The sequence below is a fragment of the Dromiciops gliroides genome, chromosome 4 (assembly GCF_019393635.1).
Source record: "Dromiciops gliroides isolate mDroGli1 chromosome 4, mDroGli1.pri, whole genome shotgun sequence".
Lineage (NCBI taxonomy): Eukaryota > Metazoa > Chordata > Mammalia > Microbiotheria > Microbiotheriidae > Dromiciops > Dromiciops gliroides.
This window is the reverse complement of record NC_057864.1, coordinates 340941019-340961802: the sequence shown is the minus strand read 5'-3', so window position 1 is coordinate 340961802 and position 20784 is coordinate 340941019. Positions and strand designations below refer to the sequence as shown.

The 20784-nt window shown below is 38.9% G+C and overlaps 1 protein-coding gene across 1 annotated transcript in view; it reads left to right on the top strand.

Annotated features, from left to right (window-relative positions):
* The window catches only part of SLC22A16 (solute carrier family 22 member 16), a 62963-nt gene extending 56057 nt beyond the window's left edge, over positions 1-6906 (top strand). Inside the window, exon 8 of the mRNA XM_044005403.1 lies at positions 6590-6906. Coding sequence (XP_043861338.1) covers positions 6590-6802 — 213 coding nt within the window. The 3' untranslated portion in view covers positions 6803-6906. The remainder of the gene's footprint in view (positions 1-6589) is intronic.
* The last annotated feature ends 13878 nt before the right edge of the window (positions 6907-20784 follow it).

The window sequence follows — 20784 nt, the reverse complement described above, 5'->3', positions numbered from 1 at the left end:
CCAGTTTAAGATGTCCAATTAGAAGTTGGAGATGTGAGACTAGAGGTTATAGGGTCATGGGAGAAATGAGAATAATCTGCATAGAAGTGATCACTGAATCCATGGGAGGTTATTAGTTTACTTAATGAAATGATATAGAGGGAGAAGAGAAAAGGGTCCAGGACAGACCCCTGGGGGACACCCTTGGTTGTTGGTGAGACAATCTGGATAAAAATCCAACCAAGGAGACTTAGAAGGAAGAGTTGGGTAGGTTGGAAAAAAGCCAGGAGAGAGCAGTGTCATGAAAACCTAGAGAGGAGTATCAAAGGGAAGAGGGTGATTGGTATTGTGCCTGTTTTCCCCACAGCTCCTCCCACATCTGTCATTTTTCTCTTTTGTCACCTCTGCCAGTCTGATAGGCATGAAAGTAGAACCTCGAGGTTGCTTTGATTTGTATTTCTTTAATTATTAGTGATTATAGTGGTAGCTTAGATATATTGTTAGGTGAGTGGCAGAGGGCCAGGTTGAAATGAGGGTCACTTGAGGGGAAGCATTTCAAGGCCTTTAGCCCTTCAGAGAACAGGGACTGAGTTGCCTCAGGGAGGAGATGTTTGCCCAGGGTTAGGAGGTCTTTACCAGTGCGGCAAGGCAAGGCAAGAAGGGTCCATGGAGGCCCATTTCTTCCTGGTCGTGCATCTGCTCCCTCCCATCCCTGGGACTTTTCTTTCATTTGAAGCTTTGTCCTCCTAAACTGCTTAAATCCCACCAGGGGGAGGAAACAGGGTAATCTTGTGCCCAGGGTGTGCCTGGAAGGATTGAAGGCCTCTCTCAAGCTGCTTGCTCTTTATCGTTAGGCCATGGTATTGGAAGGGTCAGTCCCCCTGTGCCCTCAAGGTCACTATATATTAACATCTTGGCTAAAAGAGCAGGATTGGGGGTTGGGAGACCGGGGTACTAGCCCTTGTTCTGACATTAACTCTGGGTCTGTTTATTCCCTTCTCTGTAAAATGAGGGAGTTGGCCCAAATATTCCCTGAGGTCCCTTCCAATTCTAATAGTTTGTGGGTTTCTGAGATTTAGGCTCCATTTGACTCCACCCCAGCTTAGCCTCAGTTTCAGAAAAGCTTTATTGAACCTTTGTGACCTTGGACAAGTCACCTCCTCTCTTGGGGGCCTCAATTTCCTCTTCTACAGCTCTAAGATCCTACTTTGAGTTGTTGAGGGTAAGAGTTTGGGTTGGGCTTCAAAGCCTCTTTCCCCAAAGGCATCTTCCGGTCTTTGGTAGAGGATATCATTCTCCTCCCTCCCTCCCATATAAACCCAGCACACACAATGACCAGGTTCCTCTGATGCCTGGTGTGTCAATCGTAAAGAAGCAACTGCCATTGGTGCCTGGTCAGAAAACCTAGTTAGCACCAGAAAAATGGGTTTAAATAGGAATCTGCCAAATGGCTTCATGCTCCAGTACGTGCCTTGTTGTGTCTTGTAGTTTCTACATCCCTTCTCTACTACCTGGTGTCATCTGCAGAAACACATGAGAGTGCCTTGCTTTCTGCTTTCCTCTGGCAAGGTTTTGTAGTGTTTGCCCTGAGTGGAAAAAACAATCGGTGTTTTTAGCTCTGTTGAAGAAGTACTTGAGTCAGGAAGACTCATCTTCCTGAGTTCAAATCTGGCTGCAGACATTTACTAGTTATGTGACCCTGGGAAAGTCACTTAACCCTGTTTGCCTCAGTTTACTTTTCTGTAAAGTGAGCTGGAGAAGGAAAAGGAAAAACACTTCAGTATCTTTGCCAAGAAAATTCCAAATGGGGCCACAAAAAGTCAGAAATGACTATACAATGGTGGCATGGGTTCTTTTTTTTCTTTTTCTTTTTTTGCTGGGCAATTGGGGTTAAGTGACTTGCCCAGGTTCACACAGCTATTAAGTGTCAAGTGTCTGAGGCCGGATTTGAACTCAAGTACTCCTGAATCCAAGGCTTGTGCTTTATCTACCGCGCCACCTAGCTGCCCCCAGCATGGGTTTTTCTAAGAAGAAAATGAGGTCTCAATAATTGGAAATAGACAAGGAAAACACAGAACTTCAGAGCTGATCCTTCTTATTTTAAAGCAAGGAAAGCTAGGTGGTACAGTGAAAAGTATGATGGGTCTGAAGTCAAGAAGACTCATCTTCCTGAATTCAAATTTAGCTGCAGATACTTACTAGCTATGTGACCTTGGACAAGTCACTTCACCCTGTTTGCCTCAGTTTCCTTGCCTATAAAAGGAGCTGGAGAAGGAAGTGGCAAACCATTCCAGTGTCTTTGCCAAGAAAACCTCAAGTGGGGTCATGAAGAGTCAGGACGTGGTTGAAACAACTGAACAACAAGAAGACGCGTTCAAAAAAAATGTTGGTTATTTCACAGTTTGTCTTAGGGCCAGGCCTTCTGAAGGAAGAGCCAGGCATTTGATCTCCCTCACTATGAAGACTTACCCCAAACTCATGAAAGATCCTTTGTGCTGATAGGGTAGGTAATGCAGTGAAATTCTCTGCCTCTTTCTGCTGTTACGGAAAGAGTGGTTTCGACCTGTCCCTTTGCAGAAGCTCTCAGAGTGATCAGCACTCGATTCGCTGAGCCATTGAGGTACCTCAGTTGCTTCTTCAACAGAGCTAAAAATACTGATTCTTTTCACTTGGGGCAAACACTGCAAAATCTTGCCACAGAATAGCAGAAGGTGAGGCCTTCTCATGTGTTCCTGCAGATGCCACCAGGTTTGGGGAGGGGAGGGGTGTAGAAGCTACAAGACACAACAAGGCATGTGCTGGAGAATCAAGTCATTTGGCAGATTCCTATTTAAACCCATTTTTCTTGATAACCAGGTGCTAATGACAGTTGCTTTTTTCCCACTTGGCACACCTGGCATCAGAGAAGCCTGATCACTGTATGTGCTGGATTTTGTGTGTGTGTGTGTGTGTGTGTGTGTGTGTGTATTTCTCAAGTTTCTTTTTTTTAAAAATGTAATAAACATTTTTATTTATAGTTTGGGGTTCTAATTTTTTATCCCTCCTTTCCTCCCTTCCCTCTCCCCTCCCTGAGGCAGCAAGCAATCACATATGGGTTATACATGTATGATTATGTAAAACATTACTATATTTGTCATTTTGTACAAGGAAACTTGATTAAAAGAAAAAAATGAAAGAAAGTGAAAAATAGCATGCTTCAGTCTGTTCCATCAGTATCACTTCTTTCTTTGGAGGTGGATAGTATGTTTCATCAATAGTCCTTTGGGATTGTTTTGGATCATTGTATTGTTGAGAAAAAATTTTTCATCAAAAAATATTGTTGTCTCTGTGCACAATGTAACAACTTCACTATACAACATTTCATATATGTCTTTCCAAGCCTTTCTGAAGTCATCGTGATTGTCATTTCTTATAGCACAATAATATTCCGTCACCATCATAAGACCACAGTTTTTTTAGCCATTCCCCAATTGATGGGCATTCCTTTGATGTCTCATTCTTAGCCACCACAAAAAGAGCTGCTAGAAATATTTTTGTACAAATAGGTTTTTTTCTTTTTATGAGGATGTCTTTGGGACATAAACCTAGCAGTGGTATTGTTGGATGAAAGGGTATGCACAGTTCTGTAGCCCTTTGGTCATAGTTCCAAATTGCTATCCAGAATGCTTGGATCTTTTTACAACTCCACCAATAGTGGATTAGCATCCCAGCTTTCCCACATCCCCTCCAATATCCAATATTTCCTGTTTTTGTTATATTTGCCACTCTAATAGGTGTGAGGTGATATCTCAGAGTTGTTTTAATCAATTCAAATGGATTCTTTATTACTGATAATAGGGTACTAATAGTACCCTATTAGTTGAAATATAGGTTTCATCCCCGACTCTACTTCAATTGGCTCATTTTAAAAGCTGTATGATTTATAATCAGTTATTTTTCAGTATCCACAAGACTAAAAATTGCAGAGAAGTCCTGAAATTCATTTTTGGAGGTAGTTTTCTGATGCAAAAGTTTCCTGTACCAATGAAATCACATGTTCAATCCCTATTCCTCTCTATACATATACACATATGTACATGCACATTTTTCCCCCTTCCAATCAGATGTCATTCTAAGGTTAGCCTATATTTGGATAAAGCTGTTCTTTTAGGAACCCTGGGGGAAAAAATCTCAACTTAATATATCTCTTCCACTTTGAGGGGGTTAGGGGTCTGGTGTCCCCCCATTCCCCTCAATATGGAAAATCTTTGTAAAAATTTTGTCCCTCCCCTCAGACCAGAGAAGTCTGAATTTTTTCTCTTTCTTTTATGGGATGTTTAAAGTACCTTATTCTAAAATTTGGGTTAAGTATTTGGTCATAGCCTTTGTGTCATCTGCTGGCCCTTGAGTTCCATCTGTAACTTCTGCAAAACTCCCCTGAAATTACCGTTTAATTTCTTATGCTAACACATGATATATTGGAAACTGTGATGGGGAAAGTTATCATGTGGAAAGGATAACTGTATATTTAAATGATACCTTTAACTTTGTATAATTGAACATGTTTTCTTTGGCCAGTTAATGCAACTCAAGTAACTTATGTTTTATGTTTTATTTTGATTTTTTTGAAAGTGAAATTTGTACAATAATAATACAAAATTTTTCGTGAAGTTTATGTGTGTGTGTGTGGATGTCCTAATGCCCAGGGAGACAGTAGTTTCTTTGTAAGAGCTGTGAGGATATTCATTTCTATTTAATTGATAGGAAATGGGAAATCACTCAATTGGAGTAAGGGGTGGGGGAGGTTGCATTGAATGACTTCTGGATTCCTTTGAGCTTTGATTCAATGATCTCATAAATATCTCTAAGTCTCATAAATGTCTCCTTATATATGAAGTATGCCCATGACTGTGGTTCTTGTGAAATAGCATTGATTCTGGAGTCAGAAAAAATAGGTCATACCCTATATCTGATGCTAATTGTCTGTGACCTTAGACAAGTCATTTAACTCCTCTAAGTCTCAGTTTCCCCAATTGTGGTGGTTTGTCTATATGTCCTACTCCTGTAAGGGGTTAGGGGAAGAACATAAACACTGACCCAAAAGAGAAAGGCTTAAAGTGATAGGTTCCTTGTTTCCCATGAGAAAAAGAGTTTCATGGTAGGGCCTGGCCTATTTTTTTTTTTTTTTTTTTAGTGAGGCAACTGGGGTTAAGTGACTTGCCCAGGGTCACACAGCTAGTAAGTGTCAAGTGTCTAAGGCCGGATTTGAACTCAGGTACTCCTGACTCCAGGGCCGGTGCTCTATCCACTGTGCCACCTAGCTGCCCCAGGGCCTGGCCTATTTTAATTAAAAATAAATATGGGAGGGGCAGGTAGGTGACACAGTAGATAAAGTACAGGCCCTGGAGTCAGGAAAACCTGAGTTCAAATTTGGCCTCAGACACTTGACACTTACTAGCTGTGTGACCCTGGGCAAGTCACTTAACCCTCATTGTCCCACAAAAAAATCCCAAATAAATAAATAAATATGGGAGGTAGCATGGCATAGTAGATGTAGAGCTGGTCTTGAAGCCAGGAAGACCTGGGTTCAGTTCCTGCCTGTGATACATATGCCTGGGTGATACGGGGTAATTCACTTGACATCTCAGTGCTCCTGCCTAAAGATGTCAAATATACAACCTACAACACTCCAGGGTATGTTAAACTGTAATTGGGAAATATTTAACTAAATAAAAAAATAGTACAACATAGATAATTTTAATTTGTGGGTTGTCAACATGTGCCTTCAGGTATCTGTTTCTTTTTGAATTGGACACCACTGTTTTAGGTAACTCTCTACTTCAATTGGCTGATCTCTATTGATAGAGCTTTCCTTAAGGGAGTTACTTGTGCCAATAAAATCACAGGTCAAGTCCTATTCCTTAATAGTAAAGAAGAACAAGCCTTGGCATCCCAGCAAACACATGTTCTGCACACCATGGATGCTCAGTGTAGACTGACTGACTATTTTTGCTATTGTTGAGAGGGATGTCTCACATTTCAGTTCCATCTTTACCTTTCTAATTTAACTCATCCAGGTCATTAAAAAGGTTTCCTTCTTAGGAATTAAGGAATCCCATATCCCTCCTTTCTCTAATCAATATATAATGTTCCTTTCTTTTATGGAATGCATTAGTTCTTTTTCAAGTTGGAAATCCAGGATATTGGAAGGATGAGAAATGTTAAAGTACTATATGAATGTAAATTATTAATACATTAGGTCAGATTTCTATTTTAATGTTCAGCTTGAACTCGAGTCAAAATCCACACTGAACATTTGTAGGGAAATGGTTCCACACTGCCCCCTAGTGTGTCTATCAGTGGTAAACTACAGTGACCCCAAGAGATTCCAGATCCTTATTGGACCACTTACCCAGAAATCTGGTGGGTTTGAAGGAGCAAAGTAGTACAGCATCTTCGTGTTTTTCTGAAATAAATTTCAAAACTCTTTTTTTATACCCATCTCGGAAAGACCTACTTATCCTTTATATTATCTTTATCTGTGCTTAGCGAAATGCCTGGCACATGGCATTTATTAAATGCTTGTTGATTGATTTGTTAATGACCTGTCAATTTATTTTATTTCTTCTAGTTGCTGGTTGGTATTATGGCCTTTCTGACTGGAATGTTAACACTGATGCTCCCAGAAACTCTCGGGAAACCTTTGACCAACACTTGGGAAGAAGCTGAGGAACGAGAAGGGAAGAAAGGCATTTCTCTTGTCAAATTGCCTCCCACAGTAAATAATATGGACTCAGAAAACACAGAGATGATTCATCAAGGGGCAGCTGGCGCTCATGAATAGGAGTGTTTTATATGTTGGCTATCATTTGAAAAGTCATTAACCATTAATGCCATTTCATCTAAACCCCTCTCCTACATATTTGTATTGCCTCTTTTTAATTTTATAAGGAGTTTTAAAAATATTTTCTACAAATAAAGGAGTTTTATAAAAATAGCATCCTGCTTGCTAATAGATTAAGTATACCCAGACACTTTCACTGTGTTTCTTTAATCAATTTATTGCTAATAGGAAGGGGATATGTTTTCCTTTTACAGTCCCCCTTCACCCCATACCTTACCATTTCTCCTTCTTTTTTATATTTTGAGCTTTAAGATTTTTTCCTTAAATGCTTTCTCAGATAATAAATTCATTGGGGAATGGATTTAAAGCAATAACAATAAGATAATACTAGCTAACACTTAAGTGGCATCTTTAGGTTACAAAGTGGGAGGTAGATACTATTATTACCCCTGTTTTAAAGATGAGGAAGCTAGGGCAAAGAGGGGCTAAATAGTTTGCCCAGGGTCACATGGACAGCTAGGTGGCACAGTGGATTGAGTGTGAGACCTGGAGTTCAGAAGATTCATATCCCTGAGTTCAAATCTGGCCTCAGACACTTATTTAGTTATGTGACCCTGGGCAAGTCATTTAATCCTGATTGCCTTGGTTTCCCCATCTGAAAAAGATGAGCTGGGAAGCAATTGGCAAACCACTATAGTATCTTTGCCAAGAAAATGCCAAATGGGATCACAGAGAGTCAAACACGACTGAAATAATGACAACAATTCTTTCCTAAGGAAATACAATTGCAGATGGCAGAACAACAGCAACAGAATTACATAGCCCAGTCAAGGTATCTAAGACTGGAGCTGAACTTGGGTCTTTCTGACTCCCCAGCACCAACTATCTGCACAACAACTGGGAGTGGAATAAGTTTGTTTGGCTATTCTATTCCCAAACAACAGAGAATTAAATTTGACAGGCCCCCTTGTTTTAATCCATTCGGGGTGTCCTTATCCTCACACTAGACTTGTGGTTTTCTCATCCTCTAGGTGGTTTGATTTTTGGATTTGAATGCCGGATCCTGTGGTTTTTATCATATAATTAATCACCGAATGAATTTGCCAATTCTCCCTTTATCTTCAAGCCAGATTTCCCTCATGAGTCTCCTTTACATGCCAAGTTCCTTTTGAAGTTGGTGACAATTCCGGGCTTCAAAGATCTCTGCAAGTTTCAGAGGAAAATTAGAGTTTGAGGTTAGCATGCTGACTGAACTAACGTCAATTTGATTATTTCTAAAGGCTTTTGTTCTTAGCAATTTGTGTGAAGATGTCATTCCTTTTTCATGACATGGTGTGTGTGTGTGTGTGTGTGTGTGTGTGTGTGTGTTCCCTCAATTCTGACTGGATTTTAAAACTTACATTGCCATCCTAAGCCTTTCAATCCTGTTATTACCATCATTGCATTCTAGTCCTTTCTGCTAGAATTGAGGTGCATGGTTTCTCCCAAGTATATTTATTTGCAGCTGTCTGTGGTTTTCTGGATCATCAGGAACTGAGTCTTTTATCTCAAAACTTTAGCTGCTATTGAACATATTCTAAGTGAAGTAGATGGTTGAAAAGTTACACAGATCATTCAGTTGTCTGGGAAATTCAGGTGTTCAGGCTACTGAGAAAAAAATGGTGGCTTTTTACAACTTCATCAGCACTCACTTGTTCATACATTAAACAACGCAATGAGGTAGAACCTTCATGTTTAAGTACTGCTTTCCCCTAAGCATCCCTGTAAGATAGGAAGTTCAAGTATGTGATTATCTCCATTTTTATAGATGGAGGAACTGAAGCTTAGGTAAGTTAAGTGACTTGTCCAGGTTTATACTGCAAGCATTGGAACTGGTGCTGAAACCTAGGTATTCTGGTAAAAAACCAGTGTTGTTTTTAAATAATGATTGACTTTCCAAAATAAATGCTGAATTCATCTTTTCTCCATTTCATTTAAATTTTTAAAACTTAATTTCTCCCACCATTAATGCAAATGAAGAAGGAAAAGTTTCCTTCCAGTTTTCCTATTTCTATTTTTAAAAAATCTTTTATTTTCCCTTCAATCTCAGTCTATTTTTGATTTTCACTGTTCTATGTCCTTTGTCAGTCTTTCTACACTGAGAAGAAACATCTCATCATTGGTCACTTTCCATCATCTCATTGACTTCCATTTAACCTGAAGCAGCAGGATGGGAAAAGGACAGCTGACAAACCATCTGTTCTTCCATAGGGAACTGCCATAATTTTTTGATGGTCTGGCTCAACTTGACACTGCTAAAGTCACAATGGTGTAATCCTAAATGTCCTGCTCCGACCCAATAGTGAGTTACTCAGTTGACTTGGGACTGGTCTAAAAGTCATGGCAAAACTATAATGACCAGGGCTGTTAGGGGAGGTGAGAGGAAGCATTGGTAGCTGTGACATTTTGTTCATGGTCTGATCAACATTTTGTGGATCACTCATTCTTTATTTGATGCTTTGACACTAAATTCATTCGGTAGAAACAAGAAGAGATGGCTGTACATGGAGTCAAAAGGACCTGGGTTTAAGTCCCAACTCTTGACATTTTCAAACTTGAAGAAAAGCCACTTAATCTCAACAGGTCTTAACTCTCTGAAACAGTAAAGCTATAGATGAGTTGAGATCTTCCTAGGTGGGGGTCCCACACCAACATATCACACACACAAAATTACATGTAGCTATTCTCTTAATGGTTTCAAACTTTAAAAAATATACACACATATATAATATATACGTGCATGTGTACATTGTATCGACATGCACGTATATTTACACTTATATACACACATGTCTATCATATAGACAGATATGCATATTTCAATTTCATGGTACAGATTTGTGATTTCATTAATGTGGGAATTTCATTTGGAAGCTTCCTTTGCCAACACAGATTTTCTTATCTGTAACTTAGTCTCACAAAGTTGCCAAGTAACAAGAGTTTAAGAGACTTACTCATGGTCATAAAGCTAGTATGTATTAGAGGTATGGGTTGAACCAAGGTCTTTCTGACTTTTAAATCCAGCCCTCTATACACTGTGCCATGCTGCTTCTCTCAATATTATACTTCAAGTTCAGAAAATCCTTTTGTTTATGTGAACCTGTCCTTTCTATTTTTTTTTTTAATTTTGTATTTTGTATTTTTTTTGGTGTGGCAATGAGGGTTAAGTGACTTGCCCAGAACCTGTCTTTTCTTTTCTTTTCTTTCTTTCTTTTTTTTTTTTTAGTGAGGCAATTGGGGTTAAGTGACTTGCCCAGGGTCACCAGCTAGTAAGGGTTAAGTGTCTAAGGCCAGATTTGAACTCAGGTACTCCTGACTCCAGGGCCGGTGCTCTATCCACTGCGCCACCTAGCTGCCCCACCTGTCCTTTCTAAAATAAGGCTGAATGAGAAATGGAAATGTTGAGATATTTAAAAATATACATACATACATACATACATACATATATATACATATATATATGTATGTATGGTGTGTGTGTGTGTGCATGTATATATTCATACACAAGGGCAGTGAGGTGGCACAGTGGATAAAATGTCAGGCCTGAAGTCAGGAAGGCTCATCTTTCTGAGTTCAAATCTAGCTTTAGACACTTACTAGTTACGTTACCCTGGGCAAGTCACTTTCAGTTTCCTCATATGTAAAATGAGCTGGAGAAGGAAATGGCAAACCATTCCAATGTCTTTGCCAAGAAAACCCCAAATGAGGTCACAAAGAGTTGGACGTGACTGAACAGCAATAAATAGATACACATGTATAAACTTCATTCTTTCTTAGTATTATGATTTCTTTGTTATGAATATTCCTTCCACTGATACAGATTGCAATCATTCTATGCCTTAGGTCTTTGAGTGCTGTAGCTGAAAAAATGAATAATCCTTTTGACCACTCGCTGAGGAATCTCTTTGAATTTAGTGAAGTTGGTCAGACAATAGGTAGGTATACAGCCCATCATTGAACCCATCTTCAGAAGAACAGGATGGTAAGCTCTACTAGAACTTGCCTGGCATCATAGTGAGACTTTGGTGAAGGGAATATGTGTTGTATACACACATACATGTGTATTTTCTATGAAGCATATAAATAAAAAGCAATTTTTTCAATAGCAGGATTCTTGGAGGAGTGTGTATGAACTTAAAAAAACTTGGTAACTGGGTTTCAATAGAATTGGCTTCCTTCACAACCATGTGTATTTTATTTTATGCATTTAAAACATTATTGAGGAGTCTATAGGTTTGTCCTACCCATGAGCAATTAATATTTTTCCAATTGTTTAGATCTGACTTTATTTGTGTGAAAAGTGTTTTGTAGTTCTGGTTATATAGTTCCTGTGTTTGTCTTGGCTGGTAGACTCCCAAATATTTTATATTGTTTGGTTATTTTTAAATGAAATTTCTCTTTCTAGCTGTTGTTATTAGACTTCATTAGTAATATATAGAAATGCTGATGATTTATGTGGGTTTATTTTGTATCCTGCAACTTTACTAAAGTTGTTAATAATTTTAAGTGGTTTTTAGTTGAGTCTTTAGGATTTTCTAAATATCATATCATCTGCAAAGAGTGATAGTTTTGTTTCCTCATTACCTATTCTAAGTCCTTTAATTTTTTTCTTCTCTTCTTGTTATAGCTAACATTTTTAGTACAACATTACATAATAGAGGTGATAATGGCCATCTTTGCTTCACCCCTGATTATATTGGAGAGGCCTCTAGCTTGTCCCCATTACAGATAATGCTAGCTGATGGTTTTAGATAAATATTACTTATCATTTTAAGGTAAGTTCCATTTATTTCTATGTTCTATAGTGGGGTTTTTGTTGTTGTTGTTTTTTTTTTTTGTTGAGGCATTTGAGGTTAAGTGACTTGCCCAGGGTCACACAGCTAATAAGTGTTAGGTGTCTGAGGCCAGATTTGAACTCAGGTCCTCCTGACTCCAGGGCCAGTGCTCTATCCACTGCACTACCTAGCTGCCCCTCCTCTATAGTGTGTTGTTTTTTTTTTTTAGTGAGGCAATTGGGGTTAAGTGACTTGCCCAGGGTCACATAGCTAGTAAGTGTTAAGTGTCTGAGGCCGGATTTGAACTCAGGTACTACTGAGTCCAGGGCCAGTGCTTTACCACTGCGCCACTTAGCTGCCCCTCTATAGTGTGTTTTTTTTTTTTTTAGTGAGGCAATTGGGGTTAAGTGACTTGCCCAGGGTCACACAGCTAGTAAGTGTTAAGTGTCTGAGGCCGGATTTGAACTCAGGTACTCCTGACTCCAGGGCCGGTGCTCTATCCACTGCGCCATCTAGCTGCCCCCCCTCTATAGTGTTTTAATAGGAATGGGTGTTGTATTTTTTCAAAGGCTTTTTCTGGATTTATTGATAAAATCATATGACTTCTGTTGTCTTTGTTATTGATATAGTCAATTATACTGATAGTTTTTCTAATATTGAATCAGCCCTACATTCCTGGTATAAATCCCACCTGGTCTTAGTGCTGTTCATATCCTTTGACAAATTTGTCAATTAGGGAATGATTTGTATTCTAATGAATGTGACTCAGTTCTCTATATATTTGAGAAATGAGGGGAGGCCATCTTTTTCAGCTTGGAATAGAACCATAATCACTTCAGCAACATACTTGGTTATCCAATGTCTGTTTTCAGACCTCTAGTGAGATGAATTCCCCTGAGTCCTGAGGTAGCTCTTTCTATTTTAGGACACTTCTGATTATTAGGGAGGTTTTCCTTATATCAAGTCTTTATAACTCTCTGCAGCTTAGACCAATTGCTCTTTGTTCTGCTCTCTAGGGGCAAGCAGAAATCTAATTTCTTATCTACTTCAACTACTTCAAAATAGAAAGGGTCTCATCTCTTGGCCAAACACCCACCCCCAGCTCCTTCAACCAGTCCTCCTCATAAGATATATTATTCAGTCTTTTAATTCTCCTTGACCTTCTTCTTCAGGATCTACTCCAGCTTTTCCTTAACCTTCCTATAATATGAGTTCTAGACCTTCGTTGGGTTTTTAAGAAATGAAATAGAAAATGTTCCTCTAACTTTAAGAACAAGGAACACAAACTATTCAATAACTATAGAAACTCACTCTGAAAGGACAGGCAATTAAGGGATATGGCATGGAAATGAGATGAGACACAAAGCAACATAAAAAGAAACTGTAAGAGACAGAGGAATCTGGAAACACTGGCTATATCTGTAACAAAAGGACATTAAAAGAGGGGCTAAATGGAAAGGAGATACTTAAGAAGAAACATCACCTTTTGGTGATGTAAGGGATTTTTCTACTGATATAAGATAAATAATATCTTTAAAAATTATTTGTTTATTTTTAAGATAAATAATATTGGGGCAGCTAGGTGGCACAGTGGATAGAGCACCGGCCCTGGAGTCAGGAGGACCTGAGTTCAAATCCGGTCTCAGACACTTAATACTTACTAGCTGTGTGACTCTGGGCAAGTCACTTAACCCCAATTGCCTCACTAAAAAAAAACCAAAAAACCAAAAAAACCCAAAACCCAAAAAACAAAAGATAAATAATATCAACTCTTGGTTCAGCATGAGTAAAATCAAATTGAAACTTAAAGTCCCAAAGTTCTGCCATCATGTATTTTGAAGGTAAACTCATAACATCTTGACCTTGGTCAACTTAGGACCTTAGAAGGGACCTTAAAGGTCATCTAGTCCCTAGCTACTTAAACTGTGGGTCATGGCTCTATATGGAGTCGAGTAACTGAGTGTGGGGATCACAAAAAATTTGGCAATAGTAAAAGGTTATGTATACCTATTTTATACGCCTGTATACCTGGGGTCATGTAAAAATTTCTTGGGTGAAAAGGCCTTGCAAGTGGAAAAAGCTTAAGAAGCCCTGATCTCGTCCACCTTCCCTCATTTTAGAGTTCAGGAAACTGAGGCCCAGAGATTATGACTTGCCCAATGTCATTCAGGTAGTAAATAAAAGAGTCAGAACTCTAACCTAGATCCTCTGACTCCACAACTAACACTTTCTCCAGTGTCCCATGTACATACTTTTGGGGAACAGTTGTTAACTCTTTCATAAACTGCGTCCTTTTCATTTTAACCTACCTCTTTAAAGGTTTCATTGGCAAACTCAAAACTAACATTGGCATCTTGTTCTTATGGAGTAATTGAATTCTTCTGATTGATGGTGACAGCAACTATAAGATTTAGTCAATGGATGCTATTTTAAGAGTCCATTAGGAACAGAGATTTAAAATTGGCTGACTTTTGGCATTTGAAAAGGCCTTTAATCTGATTTGTTTCCTGATCCAAATAATAGCAGATATGTGTAGAGAAGGGGGAATTCAATTAATATGGATATAGCTGGGTCTGGTGGAAAGAATAGCAGGGAGTGGGAATCAGGAGATTCTGTCAGATTCTCTCCTCTGAGACGATGGGTTTGACCAATAGGCATTTATTTCAAAACTGGTGACCTTTATCTTTAGATGGTTTACTTGCAAAATTATTTTAAAATATCTGCAATATTACTGTCTTCTAATAATAGTCTCCTTGCATTTCAGTTTCTTGGCTTTCGGTTTTTGTGAATCCTATTCAAGCAACAGCCCAGTTGCTGCAAGGTAATTTCATTTTCTATCATTATGAGGTTATTTACCTCTGTAGCTGAGAATGTCATGTTTTTTGTGATCAGGTTCATGATTACATATTCCTAAAACCAGGACTTAAATTAAAGCATTGTATGGGATCACAGATCTTGAGTTGGAAGGGGCCTTAGAAAGCAATCAGTCTAATTTCCTCATTTACAGTTGAGGAAACTGAGGTCCACAGAAATTAAGTGACTTGTCTGAGGTCATAAAGGGAGTACTTTTATTCCTAATTTCTTCCCTACTTCACCATCTGATTTCTGCCTCCTTCCTAGCCTTCAATTAGAAGCCAGAGCTAGAGGGTAGGTTTGAGAAATTTATCTTGTTATCTCACACAATATTAATAATCCCGAATTTGCCTTCCTGATTCATGCATTTAATATTCTTGTTTTTGAATTTTCACTGTTGCTTGACCCTTGTTATCACTTCAGCTGCCCCCCCCATACCTTTGTATCTTGCTCTCAGTTTTTGTCTTTCTTATTGGAGGAGTTGTTATTCAGTCATTTCAATCGTGTCTGACTGTCCATGACCCCATTTGGAGTTTTCTTGGCAAAGATACTGGAATGGTTTGCCATTTCCTTCTCCGGCTCATTTTACAGATGAGGAACTCAGGCAAACAGGATCAAGTGACTTGCCCAAAGTCATGCAGCTAAAAAATGTCTGAAGCTGGATTTGAATGTAGGTCTTCCTGACTCCTGGCCTGGCACTCTATTGAGTGTGGCACGTAGCTGCCCTTATTAAAGGAGTTAGTTGATATTAAAGACAATTGGTAAGTAACTGAAGCTTTTCACTGCTTTAATCAGAAGAATTGAAAAGGTATTGAAAGAATAATAAAAGACCATAATAATTAGGATTTTTTTTTGGCAAGGCAATTGGGGTTAAGTGACTTGCCCATGGTCACACAGGTAGTAAGTGTTAAGTGTCTGAGGTCGGATTTGAATTCAGGTCCTCCTGACTCCAGGGCCGGTGCTCTATCCACTTCGCCACCTAGCTGCCCCAGACCATAATAATTAAATGAAAATAATGCTAAAAGGGATTAAGGATAATGACCAGTGATGAAAACCATTAGGTCTAGTAATAATAATAACTCTTATTTGTATAAAGTCACTTGGATATTATCCCCATTTTACAGATAAGAAAACACAGAGTCTAAGAAGTTAAATGACCTGCTCAGGGTCTCACAGTTAGTAGGTATCTTATGCAGGATTTTATCCCTGATATCCTGACTCCAAGTTTACATACTGCTTTATATGTTAATACCATACTCCCTCCAAAAGCCCCAGCTTTCTATGATGCCAAAGTCTGTTCTGCTCTTTTTGTTTTGAAGAATGATATAACCCCAAAGTCACATATCAATAAGTCAAATAAGAAAAATTATCCCCACAGTAGTTAGCTTCATAAATAAACACAGGCCAGTTTTAACCTTGAGGAGAATGTGTTCCCTGTTTCCTTCTGTTCCCTCATCTAATTAAGTTGAGAAGAGGAGATTCTCCTTTCCCTCCCTACATGGAACCCACCAAAAAGGGGTCAGGGAGGGTAATTTTGTAGCTTCCTACCAGATAAATAATTAATGCTTCTCATCTGCAAATAAGTTTTAAAACCTTACTAGATTTTACCAGACAAGTCTTCCCATGGATAACTTACTAGAATAGTAGATTTTAAAGCTAGAAGATCAAGTGTTAGGAGACCTATTTAGTTCAAGATGAGGAAATGGAGGTCCAGAGAGGTTAAGTTATTTGCTCAAGGTCACCCAGCTTTATGTGCAAAAGAGTCAGAATTTGCACTCAAGTCCTCTGATTCAAAATAGTGTTATTTATTCTGTACTATGTTGCATTTCCATCCCAGTTATCTACTCTATGTTCGATACAATTTTTTATTGAGAATTTTTGTTTTTAAATCATAATTATTTCCAGAAATACTCACCCTCTCCCCTTCCCCCAGTTTATCCTGTAAATTGTCAAGAAATTTGTTCAACTCATCCAAGTTATACTTTATAATGTCAGGGTGGTTGTTCCCAGGGGAATTTCTCTGCATAACTGAGGAGAAAAATGGAGATGACTTGGCATGACCAAGTGCATTTTGGGAAAAAGAATCCCAACTAGATTTGTGTGATGATGAACTCTGAGCTTGTACTTACAACCCAAGAAAAGGATCAGGGAGTTATCGTAGACTGTCCTCTGAAAACATTGCCCAAATGTGTGGCTGTGCACACAAAAAAAATGGGTCAAGAAAAATCTTGGCATTTTTGTCTTCAGCAAGGGAATTGGAAGCAAAGCATTATCCTAGTCTTGCCCAAGTCTATGGTGCTTCCTTATGGAGAATCCTTGGCACAGTTCTGGTCATTGCCCTTTCAGGATGGATAGATTAAAACTAGAGGAGTTTGGAAGAGAGGAACTTGAAATAACCAAGAGATTCTGAGTCAAGTGCTTTTAATTGTTAATTTCTTTTCCCACTTCTGCTCTCTTCTGATGCTGGAATATGGGCAAAGCACCAGATAAAAACATACATGGAGAGTCTCTAGGCACCTGCTCCCAAGATCATAGATCACCAGGGGCCTTAGTAGTCACCAAGTTCACCTCCCCCCTCATTTTGCATGAGGAAACTGAGGCCCACAGAGGTTAAATGACTTGCCTGGGTTTACATAGGCAGAGAGTATCTGAGGCAGGATTCAAACCCAGGCCTTCCTGATTCCAAGTACAGTGCTCTGTCCATTGTACCATTTTCCTAACAAATAATGGTCCAAAGGAATAGTGGAGAGTGCTTTGTTTATTTGAAAGTCATTTTATAGGTCAGTACTGTGCTGTAAAAAATAATGAACAGGTAGATTTTAGAAAAACATGGAAAGCCTTGCATGAAATAATGAAGAGTGATATGCACAGAACCAAGTGAATGTTGTATACAGTAACAGCAATGTTGTTTGAAGAGTAACTGTGAATGACTAAGTTATCCTGTGGTAAAAAAGTTTTAACAGTCGGTTAGATAATGGAGAGACGCCAGTTTTTTTTAGGACCACCCTTTTGGGGAGGAGACCAACAGCATGAGCTAGCACACAGTATTACAAATACTTAAATCAACTACAAAAGACCTGTGAAAGAAGATGCTATCCAGTTCCAGAGAAAGAACTGATAAATAGAGGTATGCATAGTATGGTTTCACATATACACATACAGATCTCTTTCTCTCTCTTTGTGTGTGTGTGTGTGTGTGTGTGTGTGTGTGAGTGAGAGAGAGAGAGAGAGAGAGAGAGAGAGAGAGAGAGAGAGAGAGAGAGAGACAGAGACAGAGACAGAGAGAAAGAAATGGTGGCCTCTAGTGTGTGTGTGTGGGGGGGGGAGAGGAGGGAGACAGTTTAGAACTTAAAATATAACCAAAATTTTAAATTTAATTTTTTAAAAAGTAATTGTAGGGCAGCTAGGTGGCGCAGTGGATAGAGCACCGGCCCTGGAGTCAGGAGTACCTGAGTTCAAATCCGACCTCAGACACTTAACACTTACTAGCTGTGTGACCCTGGGCAAGTCACTTAACCCCAATTGCCTCACTAAAAACAAAAAACAAAACAAAAAATTGTAGCTGGAATGATATAATGTGAATATTCATAAGGTAGAAAAGTGTGGGCATTAGAACTACCCAAACAGTCAGCTATATATAGGAAATGTCTCTTCATTTGATGTGTCCTGGACCCAAGATAATAGGCTTCCACAATATCATAGCCAGCCATACCATCTCTGAACCTTTATATTTGCAACTTCGGGAACTGATCAACCCCAGGACTTCCAAATTTTACTATAATTGGAGGGGGAGGCAGGAGAGAAGTTGCAGGCTAAAATTATTGACATCTCTAATATGGAAAGTCATGAAATCTAATTCTATAAAATGACGAACAACGTAGAAAAAGTAAACGTGGGTTTGTTCCAAATCCTGGATCACAACCCCCCCCCCCAACACTAACTCCTACCCCCTTGAAAACCAAACAAAGGGAAATTTAGGTCAATTTGAGGAAGCGCACAGCTTCATACTGTGTAAATCTAGAACTCATTAACCCAAGAGCTGGTAGAGGCTGAATATATGAATAGATTTTTAAAGGCTTAGATAAATTCATGGATGATAGATCACTAACAGCCATCAAATGAAAGCGGGAGTTTTTTTGGGGGGAGAGATATGTCTAATCTTCCAGGTGGATATCAAGGAACTTAGAAACATGATCTCCCTCTAAACGTTCCTTGTTGACACCATGAAAAACAGTGCCTTTTGGGGCATTACTCTGACCCAATGTGGTTAAGCTTATCCTTTTGTATTTTAGCTTATGAAGTTGTATTCTTATTATGTTTTATAATAATAACAAATCCTATCATGTTTTGATAAATCAGTTGCAATAGGATTGTGAACTCTTTGAGCATATTCCATCAGTTGCCAATTTCTTCCCTTGCAATATCTTCTCTATTCATCCTTTTTTTTTTTCTTTCGTTTCTATGGCCACACTACTAGTTCTATCCTTTATCATCTCAATGCTTGAACCTCCCAAATGATCTCTCTACTTTAATCTTTCTTCTTTTCGGTCAATTCACCTGAAACCCAAACACAAAGCACATGTTATCTTACTACTCAACCCTTTACACACTGGCCCCAACTGATTTTTTCAGACTTAATTGTTAGTATTCCTTAAAGCCCTCTTGTCCTCTCTCCCTAGCCAGTTTCACTGTTCCCTAAACATTGCTTGTTTGGGGAATTGCTTGACTATGAGTCTTAGCTCAGATAGTCCAACTTCCTATCCCCAAGGAAAAAAAAATTAATTCAGGGCAGCCAGGTGGCAGAGTGGATAAAGCACCGGCCCTGGATTCAAGAGGACCTGAGTTCAAATCCAACCTCAGACATTTGACACTTACTAGCTGTGTGACCCTGGGCAAGTCACTTAACCCTCATTGCCCCACCAAAAACCAAAAACCAAACAACAACAACAACAAAAGCTTATATTCTTGTAGGATACCTGGTAGGTACAATAAACATGCAAGTAATAAATACAAAGTATATATAAAAAATAAAAATCTACTGGATGGAGTATTATACATGGAATCAAGATTTGGGTTTGAATCCTACTTCAAACTTATTAGCTGTATGACTCTCAGGATCTCACTTAAACTATTGAATAAGTTTTCTTCTCTGTAAAATGGGGATAATAATAGCACTTACTTTCTAGAATTGTTATGAGGATGAGATCACATGTATAAAGTCTTTCTTGCTAACTTTAAAGTCCCAGGTAAATGTGAACTTTTAATAGAAGGTTACCTCAATGAGAAAAGCAATGAGTCAACAAAAATTGATTAAACAGTTACTCTGTGCCAAGTGCTGTACTAAGGAGTAAGAATAGAAAAAAGGGCAAAAACAGCCTCTGATCTCAAGGAGTTCATAGTCTAATGGAGGAGAAATGAAAACAACTCTGTAGCAGCCATGTACACAGGACAAATTTGGAGAGAGTCGATAGAGGGATGATGCTAGCATTAAGGAGGGTCAGGACAGGCTTCTTGCAGAAGTTGGGATTTTAACTGAGATGCTAGAAGGTAGGGAAGCCAGAAGGCAGAGAAGAGGAGGGAGAGAATTCCAGGCACAGGAGACAGCCAGTAGAAATGTGGTGTCACTGTTTCAGAGTGTGTTGGAGGGGGAGTAAGGTGTAAGGAGACTGGAAGTGTAGGAGGAAGGGGGGCAGATTATGAAGGGCTTTGAATGCCATGCAGAGAATTTGTATCTGATCTTGGAGGTAACAGTGAGCCACTGGAGTTTATTGAATAGTGGAGTGACATAACCAGAACTGTATTTTAGGAGTCAATATTTAGGTTTAAATCCCACCTCATAGCTGTGTGACCCTGGGCAAGTCACTTAACCCCGATTACTCCCCCCCCCAAATAAATAAATAAATCCCACCTCAAACTTATTAGCTCTGTGACATTCTGCAGGTATTATTACCTTATTACCTGTGTGACCAGGCCATTTAATATCCCTTGGCCTCAGTTTCCTTATTTGTAAAATGAGGGGGTTGTACTAGATGACTTCTTAGCTCCTTCTAGCTCTAAATCTAGACTTTGTGATGATCCATAAACTTCTATGAAGGCAAGGATTGTATTTCTTCTTAAAATTCTATTTATTTCTTTTAAATTTTTTTTCTCAGTAAACACTCCTTTATTTAAAGTTTTGAGTTCCAAATTTTATCCCTCCTTCCCTCCCCTCCCCTCCCTGAGGTGGTAAGCAATCAGATATGGGTTTTATATATTTATATATATGTATATATGCAAGTATGTAAACCTTGCAATTTTGTACAAGAAAACTAATAA